The sequence below is a fragment of the Neodiprion pinetum genome, chromosome 5, assembly GCF_021155775.2.
Source record: "Neodiprion pinetum isolate iyNeoPine1 chromosome 5, iyNeoPine1.2, whole genome shotgun sequence".
In the NCBI taxonomy this organism is placed as follows: Eukaryota; Metazoa; Arthropoda; class Insecta; order Hymenoptera; family Diprionidae; genus Neodiprion; species Neodiprion pinetum.
Window position 1 is genome coordinate 5,456,759 of NC_060236.1, and position 24,285 is coordinate 5,481,043.

General features: G+C 40.8%; 2 protein-coding genes across 10 annotated transcripts in view; one reads left to right on the forward strand and one right to left on the reverse strand.

The window, feature by feature from the left end:
* Positions 1–15,896, forward strand: part of LOC124220185 (uncharacterized) — a 164,578-nt gene extending 148,682 nt beyond the window's left edge. For 2 of the 8 annotated variants that reach the window (XM_069136557.1, XM_069136562.1), the window contains 10 exons: positions 2,453–2,543; positions 6,982–7,230; positions 7,345–7,609; positions 7,801–8,251; positions 8,703–8,958; positions 9,037–9,418; positions 9,788–10,074; positions 11,081–11,317; positions 11,431–11,581; positions 13,663–15,896. In XM_069136557.1, coding sequence (XP_068992658.1) covers positions 2,453–2,543; positions 6,982–7,230; positions 7,345–7,609; positions 7,801–8,251; positions 8,703–8,958; positions 9,037–9,418; positions 9,788–10,074; positions 11,081–11,317; positions 11,431–11,581; positions 13,663–13,931 — 2,638 coding nt within the window. In that variant the 3' untranslated portion in view covers positions 13,932–15,896. Of the gene's footprint in view, positions 1–2,452; positions 2,544–6,981; positions 7,231–7,344; positions 7,610–7,800; positions 8,252–8,702; positions 8,959–9,036; positions 9,419–9,787; positions 10,075–11,080; positions 11,318–11,430; positions 11,582–12,541; positions 12,749–13,564 lie in introns of those variants that run through there. The other 6 variants (XM_046628703.2, XM_046628704.2, XM_069136560.1 and 3 more) reach the window with 6 other exon arrangements.
* Positions 15,897–17,406: 1,510 nt separating this feature from the next.
* LOC124219979 (uncharacterized) lies at positions 17,407–23,242 on the reverse strand. 2 transcript variants are annotated; one of them, XM_046628274.2, is made up of 3 exons: positions 23,097–23,242; positions 22,160–22,345; positions 17,407–22,050 (listed from the first exon to the last, which is right to left on the reverse strand). In XM_046628274.2, exon 3 carries the CDS (start codon positions 21,599–21,601, stop codon positions 18,053–18,055), a length of 3,549 nt encoding a protein of 1,182 aa, XP_046484230.1. In that variant the 5' UTR covers positions 21,602–22,050; positions 22,160–22,345; positions 23,097–23,242; the 3' UTR covers positions 17,407–18,052. The 2 variants fall into 2 exon arrangements, with proteins under 2 accessions (XP_046484230.1, XP_068992657.1); XM_069136556.1 differs by lacking the exon at positions 23,097–23,242 and adding an exon at positions 22,514–22,908.
* Positions 23,243–24,285: the final 1,043 nt, after the last annotated feature.

Here is a 24,285-nt window from a genome sequence, read left to right on the forward strand (position 1 = left end):
TTGTCCTTTTTCCCGAAAACTGCCGCATTTTGTGAACTTGTAGAGCATTCCTGATTCCAGTGGGCACAGTCGATTACATGTATAAGAAAAACAAATTGCTACACAGCTCGAGAATATAAATACACTCTGCGAGTTCTTAGCTGACCAGTTTTTTAATAATTGTTGATATTTCATCACAGGCTAATTAACGAGACAAAAAATGTTGTAAATAATTTCGCTGTACTTGACTTGTTTTTTTTTTTTTGTACATTTTTTCTATCGAGTTTCAAATATTCAATATATTAGCCTCCGCATCAATTTATTCTGAATTTTATGATCTGAAAATTAGAACAACTTTATTCATCGTTGGATTGATCGATTGACATTGATTTTTGTGGTACGTTTACTCAAGACTTCATACATTCCACACCTTTCAAAGTCCTCGATATGTTATCTTACGGTGATAAGAGTATTCTTTAGTACTAACTTGGAGATTAATCGTTAAAATTATGCAAACATTTAATCGAATAAAATTAGATCGAAAATTCGAGCTGAAGAGTAAGACTTGACGTTTAGAGCTTGGAAAATGAAACGATTTTTTATTTTTCACTCGCCGAAGAAGCGGATAAGAGAGACTCGGGAAGGCGGGAAAATCTGCAGAAACTGTTCCGCCGAGGCGTCGCGACGGATCCCGGACATCTTGTTAGTCAAAGCATTGCGGTAGGTAACCTTAAGCCTTGAACCCGACGTGGGTTGGAGAAGTTCTTGGGTTCCTCGAAGCCTCGGAGCTAAGCCCGGCAGCCTGCCTCTTGTCTCTGGAGCAACTCTCTTGTCTTCTCTCGTATTGCGTGTATCCTAAAGAGGCTTTGCCGGCTTCCCCGCAGCGAGTATCCATTCTCCGCAGGACGAGAAGGAGAAGGAGCAGGAGAAGGAGGAGGAGGAGGAGGGAGGGAGGGTGCAAGGGTTCCTGACGAGCCACTCGGCTGTTTGCGCTTATGATTGCTATTTGCCAGACATTGTTCTCCCTCTCTCCCTCTCTCTCTTTCTCTCTTCGCATTCGTGATACATTATATGCAGGTATAGAAGAGTAATTTATGCAGAATCGAAAATCCAGCCACTCGTCATTCCTCCCTCATACCGTACAGAGCTTACTCCCGAAGGATGCGAACGCTGCATCTTTTCTACGCAGGATATATTATTACACCGCGGTAGCTTTTTCGTCCTCGCAAATCACAATCCCCGAACGAGTGGCGACCTCCTCCTCAAGATTCTCTTTCCCTAAAAACTCCTCCCTCCGGAACAAAAGAACTTCCTCATCGATCGACCAATTATAAAAAATAAGGATGATTGTAATCTGACCAGAAGTAGCCTCTCCGGAGGCATCAAACGCTGAGATTTTGGCCGATGAGGAACCACTTGAATGGTCGAAAAAGCGGACGGTAATTGGTTAACGATGCTAATTATCCTCCGGGCGTCGAGTCGGGTGAGTATAAAGCGACACGTGGACGTCAAGGGCGTTGCCACCCAGGGTTCCAGGTTGCGAAGAGGCTTCCGAAGACGGCTCGAAGGCGTCTCCATTACCTCGAAGAGAGTGAGAAAGCGAGAGAGAGAGAGAGAGTGAGAGACAAGGGAGCCGAGTTCTCGACTACTACCAAACTTTAGGGGTGATCGCATTATGAACAGGAACATTGCTAATTAGTGATTATCCAGACTGAGGGTATCGCGATCTTTCCCAGTTACTCTCGAGGAAATGGATACCCAAACCCGTTCTCAACACCTCGGCGACAAACAGCTCTTCAGCAGGACATATTGCGAGGCGCTATATACGAATGGAAACGTCGCCTTCGGGCATACAATTAATGCGGTAATTATACGCGACGGAACACCGTGGTACAGTCATGACGCGTCAATGCGACGTTTTTAATTGAGTTTGCCTCTTTGATTCGGCTTATAGTTGACTAGCTTCAGCAATATTGTCACGATAAGCACAGTGTTCTGTAATCAGCATAGACTTGAGTTGAATTAAATGTTATATACTTTGTAATATGTTTTTACGTTGTTATACATTCGCATCGTTCTTTGGAGGCATATTGCTCCGGAACATGTTGAATAAACGCATTTCTCTCTCTCTCTCTCTCTCTCTCTCTTCCTCTTCCTCTTTGTTCGATGCACCGCAATTTCGCGGGAAGAAGTTGCGCAGAGTCGGGAATGTGTAATAATTTGTTGCTAAAGCAAACATCGGCTCCGTTTTCACCCCGCCAAGTCTCGCCGACGTCGCCGTCTCGACGTCGACGTAAGGTCAGCTGAAACGACGCACGGATTACGCAAAAGGTCGTTGACGTCGTCTGAGGAATATTTAGCCGCCGTTCGATCCCCCCGATAATGAAAAAAAACCACATTCTTCTCCCATTTATTTACTGATAATCGATGCATATTAACCACTGATTTTATCCCCTCATTTTTTGTTTCACAGGATGGAGGAATCTGCCAGAGGTATTTTGCAGCAGAAACAACGCGCGGAACAGCTGAAGCAGGAAAAAACTGCTCTCACCCTATCTTACGAGGTGAGATATGTAAACTTATGCAGACACAAAATCTACTCGCATACTTTCATCCATTCGCTGCACTCCGTCACACGATGATAGTCTAGTTTTTTTTTTTTTTTTTGATATATACCAGCAGCTTACGCTCAAGTCAGGGATCAGAATTGGGGTGCATATTTCGAGGCTCGAGATGCATGGGATGATCATTCGAAAAAGAACACTCCTATCGGTGGCCCATGATATGTTATACTGTTATTAGAACTGCAGGGAGAAATGTTTCGCGAAAGGAAAAAAACAGTCCGATAAATCATACGTTGGAACATGAAATACGCATTTGGGAGGATCTTTTGGTATAGAAAGCAGGATGCCACATATTGAAAACAGACCACAGTTCTCTTCATTTTTATCACAACTCGACTTACGTTCTCCTTTTTATTGTTTCACGTATCTCGCTTCGTGCAATCGCAATTTTTACCCACATTTCATGTTTTCGCTTCGCGCGATACGTTTGATCGTAAGATGCGATTGAATTAAAATCGACAAAACTTGAATGCCTGATTTTGCTATCGCCTTTATTGTATATTAATTATCGTCAAATAATTGATCGCGGAGAATTTTACTCTACCGTATAACCGCTCGACATTCTCGTCGCACGTTTAATGCAAGCCATTGAAGAAAAAAAGTAAAAAAAAAAAACTTACCAAGACGAGAAAGCGGAAGAAAAGCGAAGAAGAAACAGTCGGTAATAATGGATGAAGTACGTCGTTGAGTTTGCAGTTATTACATAGCGTGCGGAAACCGGCTTTGCTACTTTATGCAATTATTATACGTTGTTATACTAGGTTATAATACCCATGTACGTATGTTTAACCAGGTACCGGCAGCCATTTACAGCTTTACATGCAGTTGCAGTCGCCTGCAACGTTTCAATTCAGTCACGTGTGTATAATTGAAGCGTTTATTTAATTGAGTCTCTCGAAAGAAATTCGCTCGGCGATCTCGTTTACTCGCCTAATTATTACAACACCACCTGGACACGTAGTTTAGTGCAATTTTACCACTCTCCTCGGTCGCGAAAAACGGGGTGATTTGTGCGGGCAATTCGTGGATGTTGATTCCATCCGTAATTGGTCACATCCGATGCGGAGGAGACGGCAATGATATTTATCACAGGATTTGTTTCGAATTTCGGTCGATTAAGATTCATCGTAAGCTCAAATATTTTCTTGTTCCGGGTTGTGATATTCGACTGGTAAACGAGTACCAATCAGTCGGATACTAACGATAAGCAAATGAAATTCATCATTCAGCACTTTCGTACAGCTTACCAAGTTTCGTTTACTCTTCAAGACCTTATTACCAGAGTTTTCGATCGAGCTTTTGCATGATCGCGTTAAAAATTGATCAGGCTGAAGTTAGCAACGTTATTGGTGAATTTAAAAATTACTTTCAGGTATGGTTGGTTTTTCAAAATCAAGGTATATTTTGTTTATAACGGTTTACCAAGTCTCTGACATTCCCCGAGATGCGAAGCAGCGATTTTTCTTAAACATGCATCGTTGCAGTATCTAACGATACAAACTTCATTCTCGTAAAGATTTCAGGTGTCGCGAGGTTCGCGGGATTCCGAATTATTCCCAATGGAAGCGTGCGTGATTTCGAGGCGTAACGAACACACTCGAAACGGCGAGCAAACTTGCGAATGAAATCCTGTCATCGGCAGATTTCGCGCATGTGAAGCTTTGCGGCGGGCGTCGAACTTAATGTCGCGCAAGGACAATGCCATCCTCTGCGTCTAACGGGCCGTGCCAGTAACGTCGGCCGGCATAACGTAACGCGTAATAAATTCACGCTATCGCGTTCACGCGCGGTTTCACGCCAAAAGAGTCGTAATTTTGGATAACGGCTGCAGTTTCCCCGTCCCTCGAATTTCCCCGCACGGCGCTGCCTCGAGCAGACTCGTTAATTTCTTATCGATCATGTTCCGCGTTCCCGTATCTTCGAACCTTCGTGTATCGACGCCTCTTACGAAAAACAGTTGTCGTTTTCAATGCGAAAAATAACACGTTTTAATACAGATTGGTAAGAGTCTAGTGTTGCTGGGTGTAAAAATCCAAAAATACTGATTTAGTCATCTCCGATGAGATTCGATAGTTGTCGCACTGTTGTAGCAAGATTACGGATAGTTTAGGTAAGGACTAGTCGATGTACATATAATAAAACCAATTCATGTTTATGTTGATAAAAAATCTGGAATAATTGTTAAACATTTGTAAAGAACCTGTAAAAAAAGCATTGATTTTTCTGAGATAGGTACGCATCGTTAACGCAATCTCGAGGATATTTACGCGTTTATTTTGACCCGCGCACCGCACAAATCTTCAGAAAATCCTTATTACAGTAATTAAAACGTGATAGTTTCCGTAAGAAATCTGAAAGACGCTAATTTTCGTAAGAGGCGTAGATGTATGGGGCACATCGGCTCGAAAAAAGCGAGAAGATAACAATTCCTTTCTCCTTTTCGTTGCCACCACGCCTCGTTCTTCATAAGTTTTGATCAAGCGGGGTTCGGAATTTCACGGAATGTGCGTTAATTAAGATCCTTGCCATTTGGCAGGAAGCCGTACGCCGCCGCGTGTTCGTAACATGTAGACGAAGAAAAAGCGCGCGGAGACGGAGGAAGGTTGAGTTTGAATTCTTTTGAAGTGCACCAATGTGTCGCGATGAGGGGCGAGGCTCTCCCCTAGTCTGCAGGGACGAAGACATTAGCGAGGGGCTGGAATCGGGAGAGAGTTCGGGTCGGTTGGTACGCCTGTTATAAATCAGGCACACGCTTCCACTATTAGCACCCCTGTCCCTGACAGCTTCGTATATATACCCTAATTTAACGCTAACCGTCTTTCTCCTAATAACGCTCCACGTACCGCCGCAATGGTACCGACAACCCCCGCACCGACGACGTTGTCTTGTTATTACAGTTAAGCGCGATGCGAGCAAGCGAGAGCGGCACCGAGTGCAGAAAATATATCAGGCATCGCACCCCGTGCAAGGTGTAAGAAAGAGCATTGCCATTATTCTGCATCCCTCTGTAGGTACTTAACGGCTGCAACACGAAAACTCTTTCAGTATCTCGATTCCAGGGGGAAAACTGCCTCCTGGATGAATTCTTGGGGCGAGGGTTCGAGTTTCGAATTATCAAAGTTCAGGATTAACGTTAGTTAGTGGGAATATGGTCAGACTCGCGGGTAGTAAGTCATTCCGAACGGTCGAAACTAGCCGCGTTATCAACCCTTACGTGTCTGGTGTAAGGGCTTAACCCCAACATGGTGGAAAAATTTCGAATGAAGCGTTCACCGCGGATTTTGATTGATTGACAAATTTCGGAGTCAGTTACGACGAAAAGTCTGTTTCGAACTTTGACAATTGCGAATTTAACCTTTTAGAGTTACTTGGGTACTGTTCAGTGATTTTACGGTATTAAGGGATTGCATATGCCTTGAAATTCTAAGACTAGGGTTATGTTGAAGAATTTGTTTCGTGTATAAAACTGAATTTTACTGAACAATCGTTCTATACCTATTTTAAACGGTAAAACCGTTACGGTCGTTTTTTTGGGACGTGTTTTTGTCGGTAGCGTTTGCGGTAACAAACGTACCCCCGACATTTTTTGTCCGAAGGAAAAAATTATTTCTTCAAGTAGATAGATAAAGCCAGTACTTATCGATCCGGAATTTATAAATTACATTTTTTCGGATCATGGCAGTCTCTGGAATAAAAAACAGGCGACTTTTTACCTAAAAATTGTTCAGTACTTATGATGAGAAAACAAGCTATGCCAGGCATCGCAAAAACGGCTGGATAAGTACTAGATTATTGTGTGAAACATAACTGTGCAAAACTAGATCTCGATAGGTTCAGTAGTCGCGGAGATATTTCTGGTACCGATTTCGAAAACACCGTTTCGAGAAAGACGCTTTTAAAGTTTTGAGTACACCTTACACTTGCAATGAAATAACTGATTTATTTTAAACTGACGAGAAATCGTCGAATCCTGGGCCGCATGACGGATCTTTCTGAGATGTCGACGCTTCCATTAGATCTTTTATTTTTTTGCCGCGTCAACCTCGTTCTTCCTTATTTTGATGCCCACGTCACTGCTCACCCGATCGCTTACAAAACGCTACAACTTCGCGAATACTGCGAATTTATAAAATTTCCAGGGTAAACACTCAAAGAATAGTACGTTCGAATGACCACCTTTTTAAAAAATCGGTATTTTTGACCTACCCAGGTATGTGTAATCCCTTAAAGTACTCAAGATTATCGATTTAACCGTTACCTTAGAGTTTGACAATTCAGCATTTTCACTGGTGCACCCATCTCTAATACTGCATGCGGTCCTTGGTCATGAATTATACCCGCCCCTAGACCCTAAGTCCTCCATGGTTTCCATCTGCAGGCTCGAGTGCACCAGTACCAAGCCCAGATATCGAAACTCCAGCTCGAGAGCGAGTCTCTTCGAGGTCAACTTCGGGGTCTGGAGGCTGCTTGCGCCGGTGAAGTCCACGCCGCCCTGGTAGCCAGGCTGGCCAACCTCGAGACCGAGCACGCGGCTCTGGCGCGGGACGCCGACGCTCAACGTCGACAGTACGAACGGTGTCTGGATGACGTCGCCAACCAGGTCGTCCGCGCCCTGCTCTCCCAAAAGGTTCACCCTAGCTTTAACCGTTCGTCGATAGCCGATCATCGCCAAAATATCATCACCAAACCAACCATCGCACACGTCGCACGTCTCCTTTATACCGATTCCTCTTGATTTCAGGGTCTGAGGGAGGAAATCGGGGCTCTTCAGAGGCGCATCCGCGAACTCGAAGCCCAGAATCGGGCGCTCTCTGGACTCCTGGCTCAAGCCACAAGTCCCGGAAGTCCCACCGATCTCATTCACGGAATTCTCGAGGCTGGACCCGCCGCTCTGGTCGCTGCCCTGAGCCTCGACGCCGCTTGGGTTCCGCTTACGCGACCGAGGTCCTTGAACCTTCAGATCCCCGTCATGGCCACCGCCAAATGTCGCAGGGCCAGGCCTCTGGGTGAGTTGAAGTTGTCCGGACACTGAGAACCGGAAGCTCTGGAGCCAGCAAGATAACTGTGATCCTGAACTTGCGGGGTGCGAATGGTTTCGAACCTTTCGTGGACTGGAAAATCCGAGGAACTGATTCGTTCACAACCACCTCGTTAAAGATCTTCTCAAAATTGTCTTTCTTTCATTTACTCACGCCAGGTCAAAAACCCTCGGAAGAAGAGGGCAGCGAGAGTCCGGAGAGCGGGAACAGGGACGAGGGTTACTCGACGATGTCGAGCGACGTTCAAGGCGAAGGAACCCGACAAGAACCGGCGAGAGGGTTGGAGGACCTGAAGGAAGCCACGGACGAAACGGAAGCCGACGTCTCACCCGACGCTCGTCTCGTGACCCTCGACGCCGGGGATCCGGATGTACTTTTTTTACCCTTAAATCTAACCGTAGGAATTAACCCAAGGCACAGCTATCCACCAACCAAAGATCTACTACCCTATCAGCACGTGATGCGGAGCTTTTCCGACAGTCATCTTTGCCTCAAACTTACCACCACCGCCAGCCTTTCTCCCTACAATATAGCAAGTCCGTCTGGTTCGTCCGTTCTTCTCGTAGAAGAAGAGGGTTGGGATGCGGAATACGTCCAGCAGTGGCTGAGGTGGGTAAAAGCTACTAGTCACGATGCGTTGGTTTACTTTGAATTATTTTTGGGACATTTTTTGACGCACGCAAACGTCGAATGACGAGATTTTAGTCCTCGTTTGCTGCATCGGTAACATTATATGTCCGGAATGTATTTAAATGTCTTAAAGCCTAATTTCATCGGAAATAGGTTACATGATATACTTCCGATTCACGATCGTTGATTGTGGAGATCATTCACGATGTGAAGATTTTTTTTTTTGTACTGTATATGAAAAATTCTGACATTGATTGGTGATCGGGATCCTTCAAAAGTTTGGTTTTAGTGATAACTTCGTGTGATTGCATTCAATTCTTTACTAGAAAGTTCAAAGCTTTCCATAGATATATTAAAGAAGCTCCGAAACGTCGTCATAAAGCTCGCCTATATTGAAAACATGACTAAACGAACAACGAAACCAATTCAGGTTGGACGACACCAGAAGTGCCCAGCAGCACCGCGATCTCCTAGAGCTGGAATACGACCGAGCTGAACTTGAGGATTGGAGTTTTTCCTTGTCGACGGAGGACCTTGCCCAGGGTGAATCGACGTGGAAGGAACCAGCGATCACTCCCGCTTTGCCGGCGATAAAGGAGCAGAATCCTCTGGAGCTCGAGGAGGATGCGAACGAGTGTTTGTGGAACGGAGCAAGCTACCTGGCGGACCGAGCGGGCGGTGAATTGGTGAGTTGCGGGAAGACGAGGCAAGGTGGAAAGGACTCGTCCCAAAATGGCGAGTAACTTTTGGAACGCTTTAACCAGGTGGCTCTGCTCATGGATGCGAGAACCAGCGGACCATGGCCGTACGCTTCGAGTCCCGGAGCTTCTTGGAGCAGCGAAGAAGGCGGTCCGGAAAACTCCAGCAAAAGATCTTCCGCGGCTCTTTCCGGCTGCAGCGACGATCCGGACTCTCCGTCGGTCGGAACCGATTTCACCCGGGATTTTTACAGACTGGTTAAATTCGAGAGCACTAAAAGCCTCGCGAGTACCTCTTCGAGGGGCGGAAAACCTCCGGAAAGGGAACAGGCCCTCCAGAACGTTCTATCGTTCATCGCCGAGCAACAGATGTACCTGGCGGAGTTACCGCACTATTATCACGACGCTGCTAACTGCAACGAAACCCCGAATCCAAACGAAGGTCAGTGTTTCTCAGGGATCTTGAGAAGTCCGGAAGGATTTTATAGATCGCGATCAGGTGTCGAAGAGTATCGTAGAATAGGATTCAAAAACACGATACAAATATTGACGAGTTTCTTGTCTTTCCATATCTTGCTCCATGATATTCTATCAGGATTCTTCGTGTCTCCACTTCTTGGTAACATTTGAAATGGTTTCATTTGAAATAGGCATTTTAAACGTAAATTGTATTATGCATTTTTCATTTTAAATATTAAGCATTTTATCCAGCAGTGCATATCTTGTGTAACATGTATGAAAAGTTTTTGAACACTGTAGTTTGTGCACACCCAAATGCTATATTGCATTGTTTTTTTCTTTCTTTATCCTGTTCAAGCAGCGATCGCAGCTTGCGCCGTAAGTCAGAACGAGCGAGTTTGCGAAACAGCCGAGTCGGGCTCGGGCGACAAGGAAAACGGCGGTCATGAAAATTCCGTGGAAATGGAGCCAGGCGATGATATTCTCGAGCAGATATTGGTCCCGTCTTTGGCGCCCGATGAAAGGATCATCAGTACCGTTTCCTGCAACGGTGGAATTTCCTACACAACCGTAGCTCCCTCCGAACTCGGCGCCGTTCCCGAAGAGGACGAGGAAGCGGCCACCTCCTCTACCCCCAGTACCGTCGTAAGTCTCTCGGAAATCGCGGAAAGCCCATAATTTTTTTACATTACAACGATCAGAAAACTCCACCCGATTCGCGAGGTTGTGATTTTCTATACAGAAATGAGTCTATCTTTCGGGTAGATCAATTTTTTAGCCTTTTCGATCAAATTACGTTTCCGTTGATAGAGAAGGGTGGTTAAGTTCTCGAGATTGATTTTCAAGTCGCAACTTTGAATAACTGACATTCGTATTAGGGAGAGGTTCTCAATTAACCAACAATTATTCAAATTATTGGTTACATGTGACATTTATCTAGTTTTATCTTTATTTCAATAAGCTGTGAAGTTTGGAAAAATGATTTACGATATCGTTGAAGCTGAGACACTTTTAACGAGTGACTAAAATCACCGCTTGAATTCACTTTTCACGTCATTACGACATCGTCCAACATCGGAAACGAAGAAACCAGACGTTTCCAAGTTCAACTCAAACGTAGTCATCATCGAAACTAAAATATCTAATGTAGTCTCTTTTCTCCAGGACGTTTTTCGCTCTGTAACGAATTTTAAGACGTCTGTAATGTATAACACATAGAGTTCAGTTCGGAGCTGTAAACACGTGTCAAGAATTTTTTTTTTTTTGTTAGTTTATATTTAAATGAATAAATTTTAATTCTATACGTCGAATAATAACCAAAATCCTAATATGGTTGATAGTATGAGCAGCAGCTGGTAATAACAGGTTGACACACAAAACAAACTTTATCTAATAAAACTATCTTTTCTTTCATTCATCACGTCAAGGAAATGAAAATTTGACATCTATAATCCAGACTCAAAATTGGCGTTGACTGGTGCAATCATTCTCAATAAAAAAAAAAAAAAAACAATCGTACGAACGGTTTCGAAGTTATCTGTTCAGTGAATAGCGCAGTTGAACTATAAATTTCGAAGCTCAATATCGGGTCGAAACTAGTATCTCTGAATTTCAAAGTCAACTTGAAAATTTTGCGTTCTCATTTTCAAAGGTGAGTCCAGCCCGAGGTCCGCTTCTGGTCGAGGGTCGAGATCGTACGTTGAGTTTCCACGAGCGGGCAACGTCGAAGGACGTGATAGACGAGCTGAACAGGATGATACGGAAGGGCGAGGACCATCCGGCGTCTCAGGACGCGGCTCAGACCGTCCTCGAGAAGCTTGATCTCGCCTGCTGTTGTCCAACGGGTTGGGTCCACGTGGAAAGAGACATAGACTTCACGGATCCGAAGGTAGGTTCGAAGGCCCGCCGAGCGAGTTGAAATGCGTTGGAAAAATTGGGCTCCAGGAATCCCTGAGGAAGGTGAATTTATTAATCTCCATAATTTTATCGACAAATATTCAGGCCAGGGCGAATCTGCTCGACGTTATGTTGGCAAGCAGCGAAAGTTCATCGGCGACATCTAGCAGCGGATCAGCCGGAAGTGATTCCGGCGACGAGCCACCCGATTATCGTCATCTTCACAGGCTCCATCGGTACCGACGTCAAAAGAAAGGTAACTAGAAACTTGCTGTACGTTGTTTGAAATCGGTTGAAATCGCTTAGCTTTGAGACCTCCCTTCGCCTTGTTTCTCTTTTTTTTTTTTTTTCTTTATAATCACTATTGTTATCTGTTTTCCGCTTAAATCACCGACCTAACAATAAGCAAAGCCACTTTTCATCATTTCCCATTCATACTCACGCTGCGGAATTAATCAAGCTGAATATCTCGACTCGTTGTTGGTTTATTTGTGTCTCTTCCGTTCTCTTTTCTTTTTTTCTTTGTTCTTATTTGTTATCGCTTCGATGATTATCCTCATAATCTGCTCCTCTTCACCGCTTACTCGTCGTTCTGATAACGCGACACCCGCTTTGCGTTAATTGTTTAATGAAATAGAAAGATTGAATAATCAAAAATTGCTAATCTTAACACCGAATCCTCTCTCGCAGGCATACATGTATAACATACACGCTTTTTGCTAATCGACACTTTTGCATCCGGAGGTCAATTTTTCAAAATAATCTGAGAAAGCATGTGTTTTTACCCTAAATGGCTTCGAAAGCCATTGACTTTTCGAAATTCTATCGCATATCGTAATTCCGGTAAAAGAAATTTGCGACGTGTAAATGAAAGGCGATTTTTCGCAAATGAAAGCTTGAGCTTTTTCCTTTTTTTTCACTTTGACCACACTATAATCATCAGTCGCAAATTCCTGATACCGAAATTATTATCAGCAAGACTCTTGCGTTTTATATCGCATCGATAATTAATTTTAAGTCGTAGATTCTCGGATGAACCGGCGATAATTGCATAATACACGACGAGGTTTCCGTCAAACGAAACGGCGTCGTCATTCTTGCAAAGCCGAGACTATCGAGATATCTACTCGATGATAATAAATGTTAACTGGATGAAAAATCGTTCTCGTAAAAGCTGCTATCGCTGTACATAGCCACTCTCGTATTTTCTGTTCAGATGGTAGCTCCTCCTGCGCGCTCTGCTTTGATTGTCACAAGAAAAGCTACGTAGTTCGGCTTAGTGATGATCAATTTCTCTAACTCGTTTTGATCGTGACGTTTTCATTTGATAATACGTATATATCCGTACCAAAAAAAAAAAAAAAAATTCAATAGATAAATTAAAAGTCAAACGATCGATAAGATCATGTCTCGCGTGTTGCGTCGAAGTGAATTCTTTATCTCTATATATATATATATATGTATGTATATGTCGAACTTGACTTGGCTTTTATATACATATATAATAATAATAATAATAACAATAATAATCATTGTACACGTATTCGATGTTATACACGAAAAACAAATGCGATCTTTGGAAATCATTTTTTTTTTATTTTTTATTTTTTGTTCCTCACGTATTCACTGTATACTTATACGCATACTACTAACCGCAGATTTCTTGTTAACCCCTCGATTATACGGAGATGTAACCGATTCGTTGATAAAATTTTTCGTAGCTTGCGCAGAAAATTATATTTCAAAGGAAATGTACGAAATTTAGTTGGAAAAGAAAAAAATATCATAATTTTGAAGCTTAAGTTTGATGAAATTTCGTTAAAACGTTCAAAAGTCGAATAACACGTAATGCAATAATTGTCAGTAGGTGAATGAAAATTGCGTTGGTTAGAAAATTTATAAATTATAACGCCGAAAGTTCGATGAATTTTAATCGGTTGATTGATGTAAATGAGAGAGAAAGAAATAAAAAAAATAAAAAAAAAAAAACAAATGGAGAGATTTCGAGTTCGGTGTTTGATATTTGAAAATTGTTGAATATTATTCGACGACGGTCGGTTTGAAATTAATTTCCATGACAAGAGTTCGCGGGATTCGGATTACACCCGGGGTTACATCTCCGTGGAGGAATAATGATCGTGTCAGTTTCGGGACGAATGAGAAAAAAGAATTAATTGAAAATTAGAAAAAAAAATAAATAAATAAAATACGAAGAAAGGAAAAAAAATCGGATAACTAGTTGAAGGCTAAGCCGAGCTACCCCTGTGTCCGCTAGAGCCGGTATAGAAGAGCAAGAGAGTGGTCTGAGGCATGTTGACCTGCTGCTTGGTTTCCCAGCCTCCGCGGCCCAGGCCCAACGAGTCCTCCGCATCCCGTCGGCTTGGGGCGCATCGGCGAGACCCTCGATCATCGGACGGGACGACTTCTTCGTGAGGTACGGCGACAAGGAACGCGAGGCGGTAGCGACCTTCGATTTTCTCAACGACATCTGCACCCTCTCATCGCCGAGCGACTCGAACGGCGGCAGTCTTATCGACATCGCCGAATCTCCAGGATGCTGCAACGCCGACTGCAAGGAGGACCTGATGAAGCTTTCGCCATTGTAACATATACGTATATGTGTATAGATATATTTGTAACGTCATTTCGAATGGGATACCAGGCGTCGCTGGTGCGACTGATGAAAATATTACAATATGGAAATAATAATATTTTAATGCGAAATCGTAATCAGAATAGGAATGAAACGTGATTACGCGATATGTGAATTTTTACTGTTGTTGTGATGTTGGTATTTTTTCTTTATTTCTTTGATACTTCTTTGTCAATTTCAGACCCTCGGAGAAAAGGAGAGAGAGAAGGAGAGAGACTGGGAGTAAAAAAGATTGAACAAATCGATCTCTCTTTCACTCTTTTCGGTACTTTTCAACGGTTTTACAAAACATAACGAGTTTTTATACAGTCTGATATTGAACTTGTACAAAAAATTCAACATTCGTCTAATCGTTGTACTGTCACGAATCTTTCAATGAATTTATTTTTTTTTTCCTTGAAAAACGGTAAAAATCTCGATTCAAATAATTTGTCTTTTTTTTCGTTTTTTTGGCAGATGTATATACATATATATCACAAGTGTCGTCATAATTATTTTGCAAGGTACAACGACTGATCGAAAACAACGATTAGGTAGTTTGAATACTTGAAAAGCGTTTTACTCAGAATCGATTAACATACGTATTGATGACAAAAAGAATGCATCGGATGGAAAATTTGTTGATTGAGACGTAATGCGAAAGAGTAAAAGCTCGAGGCTTTTGAGCGCAGAATAAAAAACAAAAAATACTTTTGGCTACATCGTTTCGCGTACATCTTTGATGGCCGCAGTGCAAGGGGATGAAAAATAAAACTGACGTTTAGATTTCACCTGCCTCTGTATAATACATTTGTGAAACACGCAAAGACAACAAACGGCCTAAACACTTTTCATTCGTTGAAAAATTTGAAACACATGAAAACGTCGTTAAAAATATACAGCAAAATCAAAGACAGAACATTGTGAAGAATCACTCGGCTGATTTTTTCAAAAGTATATCGCTAAAGACGCGATTGTTACGCAATTTAATTTAATCATTGCAAATATGTACAGAGAATATGTGAAATCGCGTAAAATCGTGTTGCGCAGAAGTCGGAGATTTGTGTATAGCTGAAAAATTGACAATTTTTACTCGTGTGCGTTTTAATTAGGCATAACTGCCTCGTTTTCGGAATACGAAAAGCGAACTAAGGAGAAACTGATAAAGTTAAGAAAAAAAAAAAAAAAAAAACAACAGATTTTTACTCACCACGCAACGAAGAAATCAGCTTCTATTTTACACCCGCCAACAGACTCGTAGACCGAAGTCTTCCTGCGCTTGTTAATTTTTACATAATTATTGCACACCAAAGACCGCAAATTTTCTTGCTTAAGAAAAACTTTTGATACGAGGAAAAATTTCTAAAACAACGTTTCTACATCGATTTCGCAAACGATATGAAAAATGGCTTCCATATACGATTTATCGAACAGAGCAATTTGATGATTCGTCATATTTTAATATCACAGTCTTCGGTACGGAACGGATGATCGCCTTTTATCAAGGAATCGATGAACATATTACTGGGTGATATTTAAAAATCAATTTGTCAAATAAGAGAAAAATTTAGACGAATCAGATCCCGAGAAAGCAAGATCATAACTATAATTTGTCACAGAGGACACTTTGATTATTGATTATCAGTATCTTTCAAGCTGAATCAAAATTCTAACCATCGTTGGAAAAACTTGTCATATAACGTAGTATGTTATGCATAAAAATCGGTCAGACATTGCAATTAACGTGATTCTTGCATGTGAAAAATCTCGTGTTTAATCTTCCAAAACTGAGCTTAGAGAAACATGTTTGTGACAGTAAAAGTCTGAGAGGTTGATTTTATAATAAAATACGAATACAAAAATTGAAAAAAAAATAATAATAATAACAATAATAATAACAGTAACAATGATAATAATAGTAAGAGAATCAACAACAAACTAGTAATTCAAACAAACCAACAAAAGCGTATAGAACTTTATTTTCAACAATTATTTTTGAACCTTCTGAATATAATCTATGTATACTATTAGGAACACCGAAAATATAACTCTGGTATATCAAAAAAAAAAAATGAATTGTGAAAAATTATGAAAATTATATGGACCCTATACAATATATATATATATATATATATATATATATATGTATATATATATAGAATATTCCACGCATGTATTTTAGCTTTTTTTTATAAACTAGCAAAGAAAACGTGCGAAAAACGATGAGCAAAGTTAAAAATCTATTTGAAACGTGCAAAATTTGTCTCATCTCAAAATTTTGTATAATAATAATATAGTAGCGCGCCGTGTCCGTATTGATAATCGGCGATAACGAAAATCAATAAAAGGATTCGTATTTCATAAGCGTATAACATTTACGTAGATGTTATTGATATATCATATACAGTAGATGATAGAATACGAACGGCTAAAGGACCAGGAAACAATGTTGAGCGTTTTATTTCAATTTCGTTGATATGCGGTGTCTCGTGATTGCGACAAGAATAAATTTTGAAATGTAAAATAACCGAACGAATATAAATTACAGGCAACACCCGTGAAATTCATTCGGAACTATCGGTCTGTGGAATCGAAATGATAATTTTTATGTCAAACGAAACTGTGATTGTGCAGATAATTATATGAGGCATATTTTGAGACTATTTAATTACAATATCACCTCTCGGTTTTGGCATCGATCATAAAGCTGCGCGAGAGAAATAGTTTCGTTGCAAGTATATCCAATTGTTAATATCCAGCGTTAACGTTATTATCGAATGTCTTACGGCCGTGCTTTCCAATATAAAATTCAAAGTCTCTCATTCTTTTTTCGAATCGTTTGATATAACCCAGTCCGAACAATCGTTATTACGTTGAATGATCCTTTTTGAAAAATCACGCGAATCGAGTGAGATCTCATCTGCCTGAGAAAAATTTGGGAGACTTGTGATTTTACAAAATGAGGCATGGATCTAACGGATCCCGTTGAAAAAAAGTAGACAGTTTCGTTCCCCGTTCCAACTTCGTACGATGCGCGTGTCACGCATCGTAATTTCGCGTCGGAATGACGAATTGTAGTAGTACGTTGATCACGATTGAGTTTTTTCACGACTCAAAACGCCGAATACCAAGAAGACGACGTAATCAATTTAGCCTATACATATAATCAGCAGATACGATTCATACGCATTGATACCTGTAACGATATTTTACGGGCAAATATGTTAGAGGAAACGAAACATGCAATGCTCTGAGCCTAAGCGTATGCGGTTTCGGTATGAAAGATTGATAATTGTATATAGAATGTATTAAAGTACCTAAAACAATAATAACAATAACATGAATAGTAATGATAATAATAATACTATTAATAATAATAATAATAATAATAATAATAATATAACGCGTACGAAAGATGTAAGTTATCCTTTCTTGAATCACTTAATAAATAATGACAATATATAACGATATCGATTCATTACGTATCACGTTATTATCTATTCAACAATGATATGTCCATATGCATTGTGAAACACATTCATTAATTTTGTAACGGCTTTATTTTATTTATTGATGGAACTCGTAACTAAAAAAATTCCACCTTCCTCTACAGATTGAAGTCGGTCAGAGGCAGCAGCTGCAATACCGTAATGTATGTTCATAACATTAAGAAGTACATATATGTGCCTGAAAAGAAAATCCGAACAGAAACGACGACACTTGAATTGTCGATGAAAAATAATTTCAGCATAGTTCAGTTCTTTTTATCTTTTCGCAAAAGTTGGAGGACATACGGGAGGCCAACGGAAGGAATTACATGACGTCATTATTAATCCGATACGTAACGTCACGGATTGCGAGTATGAGAATTTTTTTTAAATGCATATTTATTTATTGGAAAAAAAATTAAAAGCCGTTCACAGTAAAAATAAAAACGGCTTGAAATGAAATACAAAGTTTTAGTTTATAAAGTTTAAAACATGTGTGAAAAGAGTCGTTGACAATATTCAGGGTTATTTGACATCGAGAATGTTACAGTGACAAAAAATATGATCCTTGTAGTTGATGTTAGGTTTTGATATTTGACTACATTTTCTAGTCCGTGTCCATATCAACTGATCTTGGTGTTTTGCGATAACCCCAAGGTAACGTGTCTGTCGTATCGGGTAGCAACTGCCGCTTATCGTCGTCAGGATTAAGAGCCAGTTTCTCTTGCTCGACAGTATTTACCGCATGGAAATTAGACCGAAAAGTATGTTGCTTGAAACGCCGAGTTTTCATTTCATTCAAACACTCCAAATAGTGCTCAAACTTTACATTGTTTTCGACGACAGGTTTCGTCACACCCTTGGCTTTTTTTTTATCAGGCTCATTTTCAATACGTAAGCAGTACATCTTGCTGCGCAAGCCCACAAACTCTCTTAACAATTTTCCCTCACATTCGTCTTTCATGAGACCTACAACCTTCTTGTTTTCTTGCTTAATGCCATATCTATTCTGAGAATCGTAGTTCGAAGTGTCGAATTTATGGATGTCACGTTTCATGATTTCGTAAATATCTGGACATTGTACCTCATAGATGAGGCTGTCTGTGTCGGTGTATAATAATTTGCAACGATCTGCGAATTGAGATATCATGTAATCGTAGTGAAAATCGTAGAGGTGTGTTTTCGATAGGTCTAACACACAAAACCCAACATATATCGGTTTATCTAGCAAAATTTCCATCCTCCCCAACTCCACAGCAACAAGATTGTCGTCAAACACAGAAACACTGCGAAAATTGGGTTTTGCGAAAAGAGCTTCCGCCCCGTATCTCCCTTTCCACTTTGTTACAAGTTTAACGTCCACTCGTTTTCTTACATTTTCCATGGTCTTACCGGCAATCGCATTATTCATGAGTTTGTAAAACTCTTCCTCAAACTTATTTCTAGCGTTCATTCGTTTTTCGCTATTCAACTCTATGTATTTTCTTAACCAAGGCGATTGATCGAATTTCAATACTCTGTGAATATTGGTGAGTCGAAGACCATTTCGTAAAGCTTGCTGCAAATTTCGGTAATGCAAAATGTACCGAGTCTTGTCGTACAAGGTTGTCAATAACTTGGATTGCTTCGAGCCAGGAGGCTCCCTGTGCTCCGGACACAGAGGTAGGTCACGGTGTTTGTCGTGAATAGCTTCAGGGTACTCCAAGTCGACTTCCAGTATGTATCCAACCGACGAGTCATCGGCTACGTTCTGGAAATTTAAATCGCTGGGGTTGGACACCCATTCAAAGCCACCTTCGGGGAGCGGCTGCATCATCGCCCAGCCGTAAAGATTATTGATGTCGTAGTACATGAGATATTTCGAATCTTCGTCCGGGTTGTAGTCCGGCATGTATTTGTTGTTGGCTTTGGCATATCGATTGGAACACTGACTCACGCCACCCCTGATACCTTTCTCAATAAACGTTACCATATCTATATCGGTCATCAAGGGCAATTCAATCTTGGTATATTTAAGCATCGCGTCCCACGTTAGGCCTGGAGCTGTGTAATAGTGAGCTGGATCGAGACCGTAGGCCTCGAGACAACTGTGTCGGAAATTTTCAAAGACATCCGCCAAGAGTAGAACGTCCGTTTTTAGGTATAGGTCGGAGTATTTACCCAATGTTTGGATGCCAAATTCTTTCCAGACTGTTTCCGCATGCTTGTAATCTTTGTCAGAGACGTCGCTACTGTTCAAAACGCTGTAAAATTTCCCCTTCGGTGGTAGCTTGGATTCGTCAAGCTTTTCCAACGCGTCGAGATATTCGTAGGGAAATACGCCTTTTCGTGTCAGAAGCTTCAGTTTCTCGTCTGTGATAGGAGAAAATTCGCTTTTCACTATTTTCAACTCTTGAAGATTCGACGCCAGTTCCTCCAACGAAAGGTTCATAAATCGGAAAGAGTCGATGAATCGAAGGTTTATTTTATCTCTGCCTTTGATATATTTTGTAAATGATATGTACCGTTCTTTGGTCAGCGGCAAAAGACTTATACGACCTTCAAAACCCCTGGAAATGTCTTTGATGAGGAAATGAGCATCGTATCCACTCAGGTTGTGGAAGACGATTGGCACCGTACGGGAATCCTGTCTCTTTAGGTTGCAATCTTTGTGTGCCGGGCCTAGATAATTTCCCGTGAGATGGCAGTGGTCCTTCACTTTTTCCTCCCACAGGATTTCCCTTTCGCAAATGTGGCAAGTTGATGAGTTGTTAAATTCCGCTTTCTGGTCTGCGGTCAGTTCATTTATTCGTTTCGGATCCCAGAACACTAGCTCAATGTCTTCAACCAACTGTTCAAGCTGTTTCACAAACCATTCGGCAGGCTTCGAATCTTGATGATCACTATTTCGATAGCTACGGTAAAAGGATAGTTTGTCGTCATAATTGCACTTGAAGTAGAATCCTACGTCAAATGGTTCATGATTGTGTATCAATTTGGTTTTGGAAGTACTTTGAACTTGTGGAACTGGCTTCAGAAGGCATTCGAAATCAGCATAAACAATAAACGGCACCTTGTACTTATTCTTGAAATTCTTAAACATGAGAGTATTGTTTCCCGGTTTAGGCAGCACGACCTTGCCCTCATTCAAATTTTCACAATCTAGTTCATGTTGAATCAACTTTTCTTTTTTTCGAAAATAGCACAGACACCGATCACATATGTGTTTTTTTATTTTCTCTTTTGAAACGCCGGTGATCAATCGCGACAGATTTTTGACCCAAACATAATGATATCGGATTTCCACCTCCTCATCGCTTTTCCCATCTTGCTCTACTTCCGATCCTTCATCGAAGTAATAATTTTGTATCATAAGTAAAGTTACATGTTTTTCTTTCTTCAGAGTAGTTTTGTGGTGAAGATGTACTGTGAACTTTCCGTTCTTCTTTTGCAGATCAAAGAGGTTAATAGAAATATCATTCTGTTTCTCAAAATCCGGAATCTTTATCGGTAGTACGGGGAATTCAATTCCATCGAAGTTCAATTCACGTTTATATTTTTTGTAGTTCGAAACTCGCTGCGCATTGGGACACGGATGTAGGGCAGACAACACGGCCCATTTGAAACATTCGTTGTCCTTGTTCCGCACATTGACGCAAGCTGTTTTATTCTTGATAGCTGAGGGTAATTTAATATGTGAGCCAACTCGCATAGGATTGTACTTGTTGATGTTAATTCTTAAGTTATCAATCGAACTGAAGGCCCAACCTGAGCCCAGTTCTTCAAACTCTTCCATTTTTTTGAGGGTAGGATCGACTACATTTCTTAAAAACCAATCTTTCAGATCGGTCGTTCGTAGAATCTCTGAATTCTTTGTGCTAAAATATTTATCTTCAAGAATCTTCTCATCGTTTTTCGAATCAAAATATTTGGCTGTCAAAACAGTGTTTACTTTCAAGGCATTCTTTTTTTTCAATGCGGATTCAATCTGCTTTTCAAAAAGTGTCTGTGATTCTTCCATAAAAGCTTTCGTATCCACGTGTTTGAAGTTCACTATCATTCCTGTTTGTATGCGACACTTAAAAGCTTCCTCTAAATTATACCACTTGACTCTATTACTACCGTTTTCCAGTAAATTCTCCAGTTGTATTCTTTCAGTATAACTTTCAGCAGCCATGATGATACGCTGAATTCAATCACTCAATAAAACGTCTAATCGACCTTTGTTCTTCGCGCGTACTTTGCAGCTCACTCGATATACATATGTCGAAATACTGTGACCAAATAATTCAGGTTCAGCCCTTTGATAGCGATGAATTCTTCAAAAATTCCGTTAATTGTTTCTCAAGAATGCATTATTTATCTTAAGAGCATCCGGTAATTATTTTTTCGGTGTATCGCATTCGACGGTCCGCACCTTTGAACTCGAAGTACGCGTTGAAATCCGATATCCGAGTTACGCCGTCTTCAAGTGCGCGATACCTCAATTATGAAAAATGCATAAGGAGGTGATGTTAGAAGCGGTCCGAAATACTTGTATTCTCGTCTTTTCTGCGGGATCTTGAAAGTCAAATTCAAGCTGAAGCCGATGTCGACTTAGTCGATTACAAGATGGAATACGGCGTGCTGAAAGTAATGATCGTGCTCGTTAGCTGATTCGTTCTGATCGCTTTGACGTAGCAGAGTAGAAGAAGCCTTCTCCTCAGATATACAATGTCATTGATTCTTCGCTCACCTTTACAACTGTGCAGTGATTTTTCCTTATTCCCTTTCCCATAGCATCCGAAGAATGCGATTAAGAACACTTTCGAGGACTATCAGCCTAATGACTTGAGCCCCAACGCTCTCACTAATTTTCCGATAGTCGTCCAAATTCCAGGTGTATCGAAACGCCAAATTCAAGGAGGAAAAAATCAACTAGCTACAAAGAAATTAGCACACATAGTATGAAAAATATTAATTCGTACGACGCAGCTTATACAATAATGTTATAGTCCGACATAATGATGTCAGAACTTGAGCGTTACGTGTTGGTTTTATCTTTTGTTGGACTTATATGTAAAAGGAAATCGTTACGAGGAAGTCGAACCACTTCGCTGACTCATCCGTGATGACGATCGGACGACGAAGCTTCTATAATGTTCCAATTTCACAGGAGGAACTTTGTTTCCGTACGATGAATCATTGCATCGATTCTCTGGTACGGCGGTACTTGATAAAAATATAAATTGAAAACAATCGAGTGACCTTTGATACACCTAACACATCTTGATTTAACCATATACTGTGTAATTAAAATCGATAAGAATTTTTCAGTAAGAAATTACACTTTCACCGACAAAACGCGTCGCTAAATGCAATGAGACCAATATGCTCATTCAGCTCACTAGTGTCCCCGGTAGGTCGCAGGACACATTAATAACCCTCATTATCAAATTTGGCGGTTAATTTGAAGCACGGTCTTACATACAGGTCCGGAAACTAGTAGGGTGGGGAATTATTCAGATAATGAGGCAAAACCGTGGTTCTCGTCTTCGCCGTCTACAGCGCTGCCCCCTCGGAGAGAGCCAATCACAAATCAGATCCTAACAGCTAATTTTTCGGAATCAAAAATCCTGAATAACGCTCAAAAATGAAGAAAGATGCGAATAAAAAATGATTGAGATGTTTACCAGCATTCCATGGCGGGCGTGATAATTGTTTTATTTTAACGGAATCCTCAAATGTTTAAGTCAATAAAATCCATAAACATCAAGCGAGGGCTCACAACTTTTGAGACAGTTTGAGATCTTCTGTAGATGATCCACCGTTCGCACACTTTACACTGAGTTATGAATTGTTAAAAACTTCGATGAGCAGATTATCTTATCGGTGTATATCGATATTTATCATACCCCGGGCCAATGGCGCCCCTAGCGGATAGATAGGAAACAAGACCGTGTGCCTCACTAACGGTGACACCCGCTACCACTCTAAAGTGCCGGAGTTACCAGACCTGTATGTAAGACCGTGATTTGAAGTCAATTTTTTTTTACAAACAACACATTGCGGGTAAAAAAAAAAAAGTATCTGGCAATACAACGGTACGTTTATACAGTGAAATACGCAATGTATGATAGAGCATGGAGTACACGAGTAAGAAAAATATATTGAACGTATAAGCTGTTTCAAAAACAATAACCAAAACTATTAACGTTGTTCACCTTACGTTCAGGACTCAAAATAGTTACACCGTTCACGGTGCTCGCAATATTCACACTTGTTACAAAGACCAATCAGTTTACACCGTTTTTAACATCTTACGTACCGTGTCTAAGCTCTTTGGCCAATAAACTTTCCAGCTTTTGTGTTAGTTGGAGCTTCGTTTGCTTTTTTAAACTCCTATTTCTCTTCGCGAAAACCGTGCCTCCCAATAGCGCCGTATTCGGTTAAATAATATCACGAACGATCGATTACTTTCCGTAGAACATGAACTAAAAGTGCTTCACTTCTCTGATAGAATTTTTTCCGGTTCTTTGGATATATTTAGTTGCATGAATTATACATCTTATCACAGCTTTTTAAGTAAGCTTTCCGTGCAAGCGCTGCTCTAAAATCATTTTCTGCCTCATGCCTGAGCCCATGAGTGTTGATCAGCGTAGATTATCACCAATATTAAGAATAGCTTGTGATTCGCACAACCAACGTTATTTTCGATATTGAAATTTTCTGGCACTCTGCACAGCAATTAAATGTTAAACCAAAACCGTTCTGCACAAATATCCACGCGTTAATATAACGCGTCGTGTCCGCTTTGTTAACAGGTGATAACGAAAATCGATAAGATGATTCGTATTTCATGAATGTAAAACATTTACCTGA

What these genes read in the sequence shown, in the direction of transcription:
- LOC124219979 (XM_046628274.2), bottom strand. Translation starts at nt 21,601, where the DNA reads ATGGCTGCTGAAAGTTATACTGAAAGAATACAACTGGAGAATTTACTG.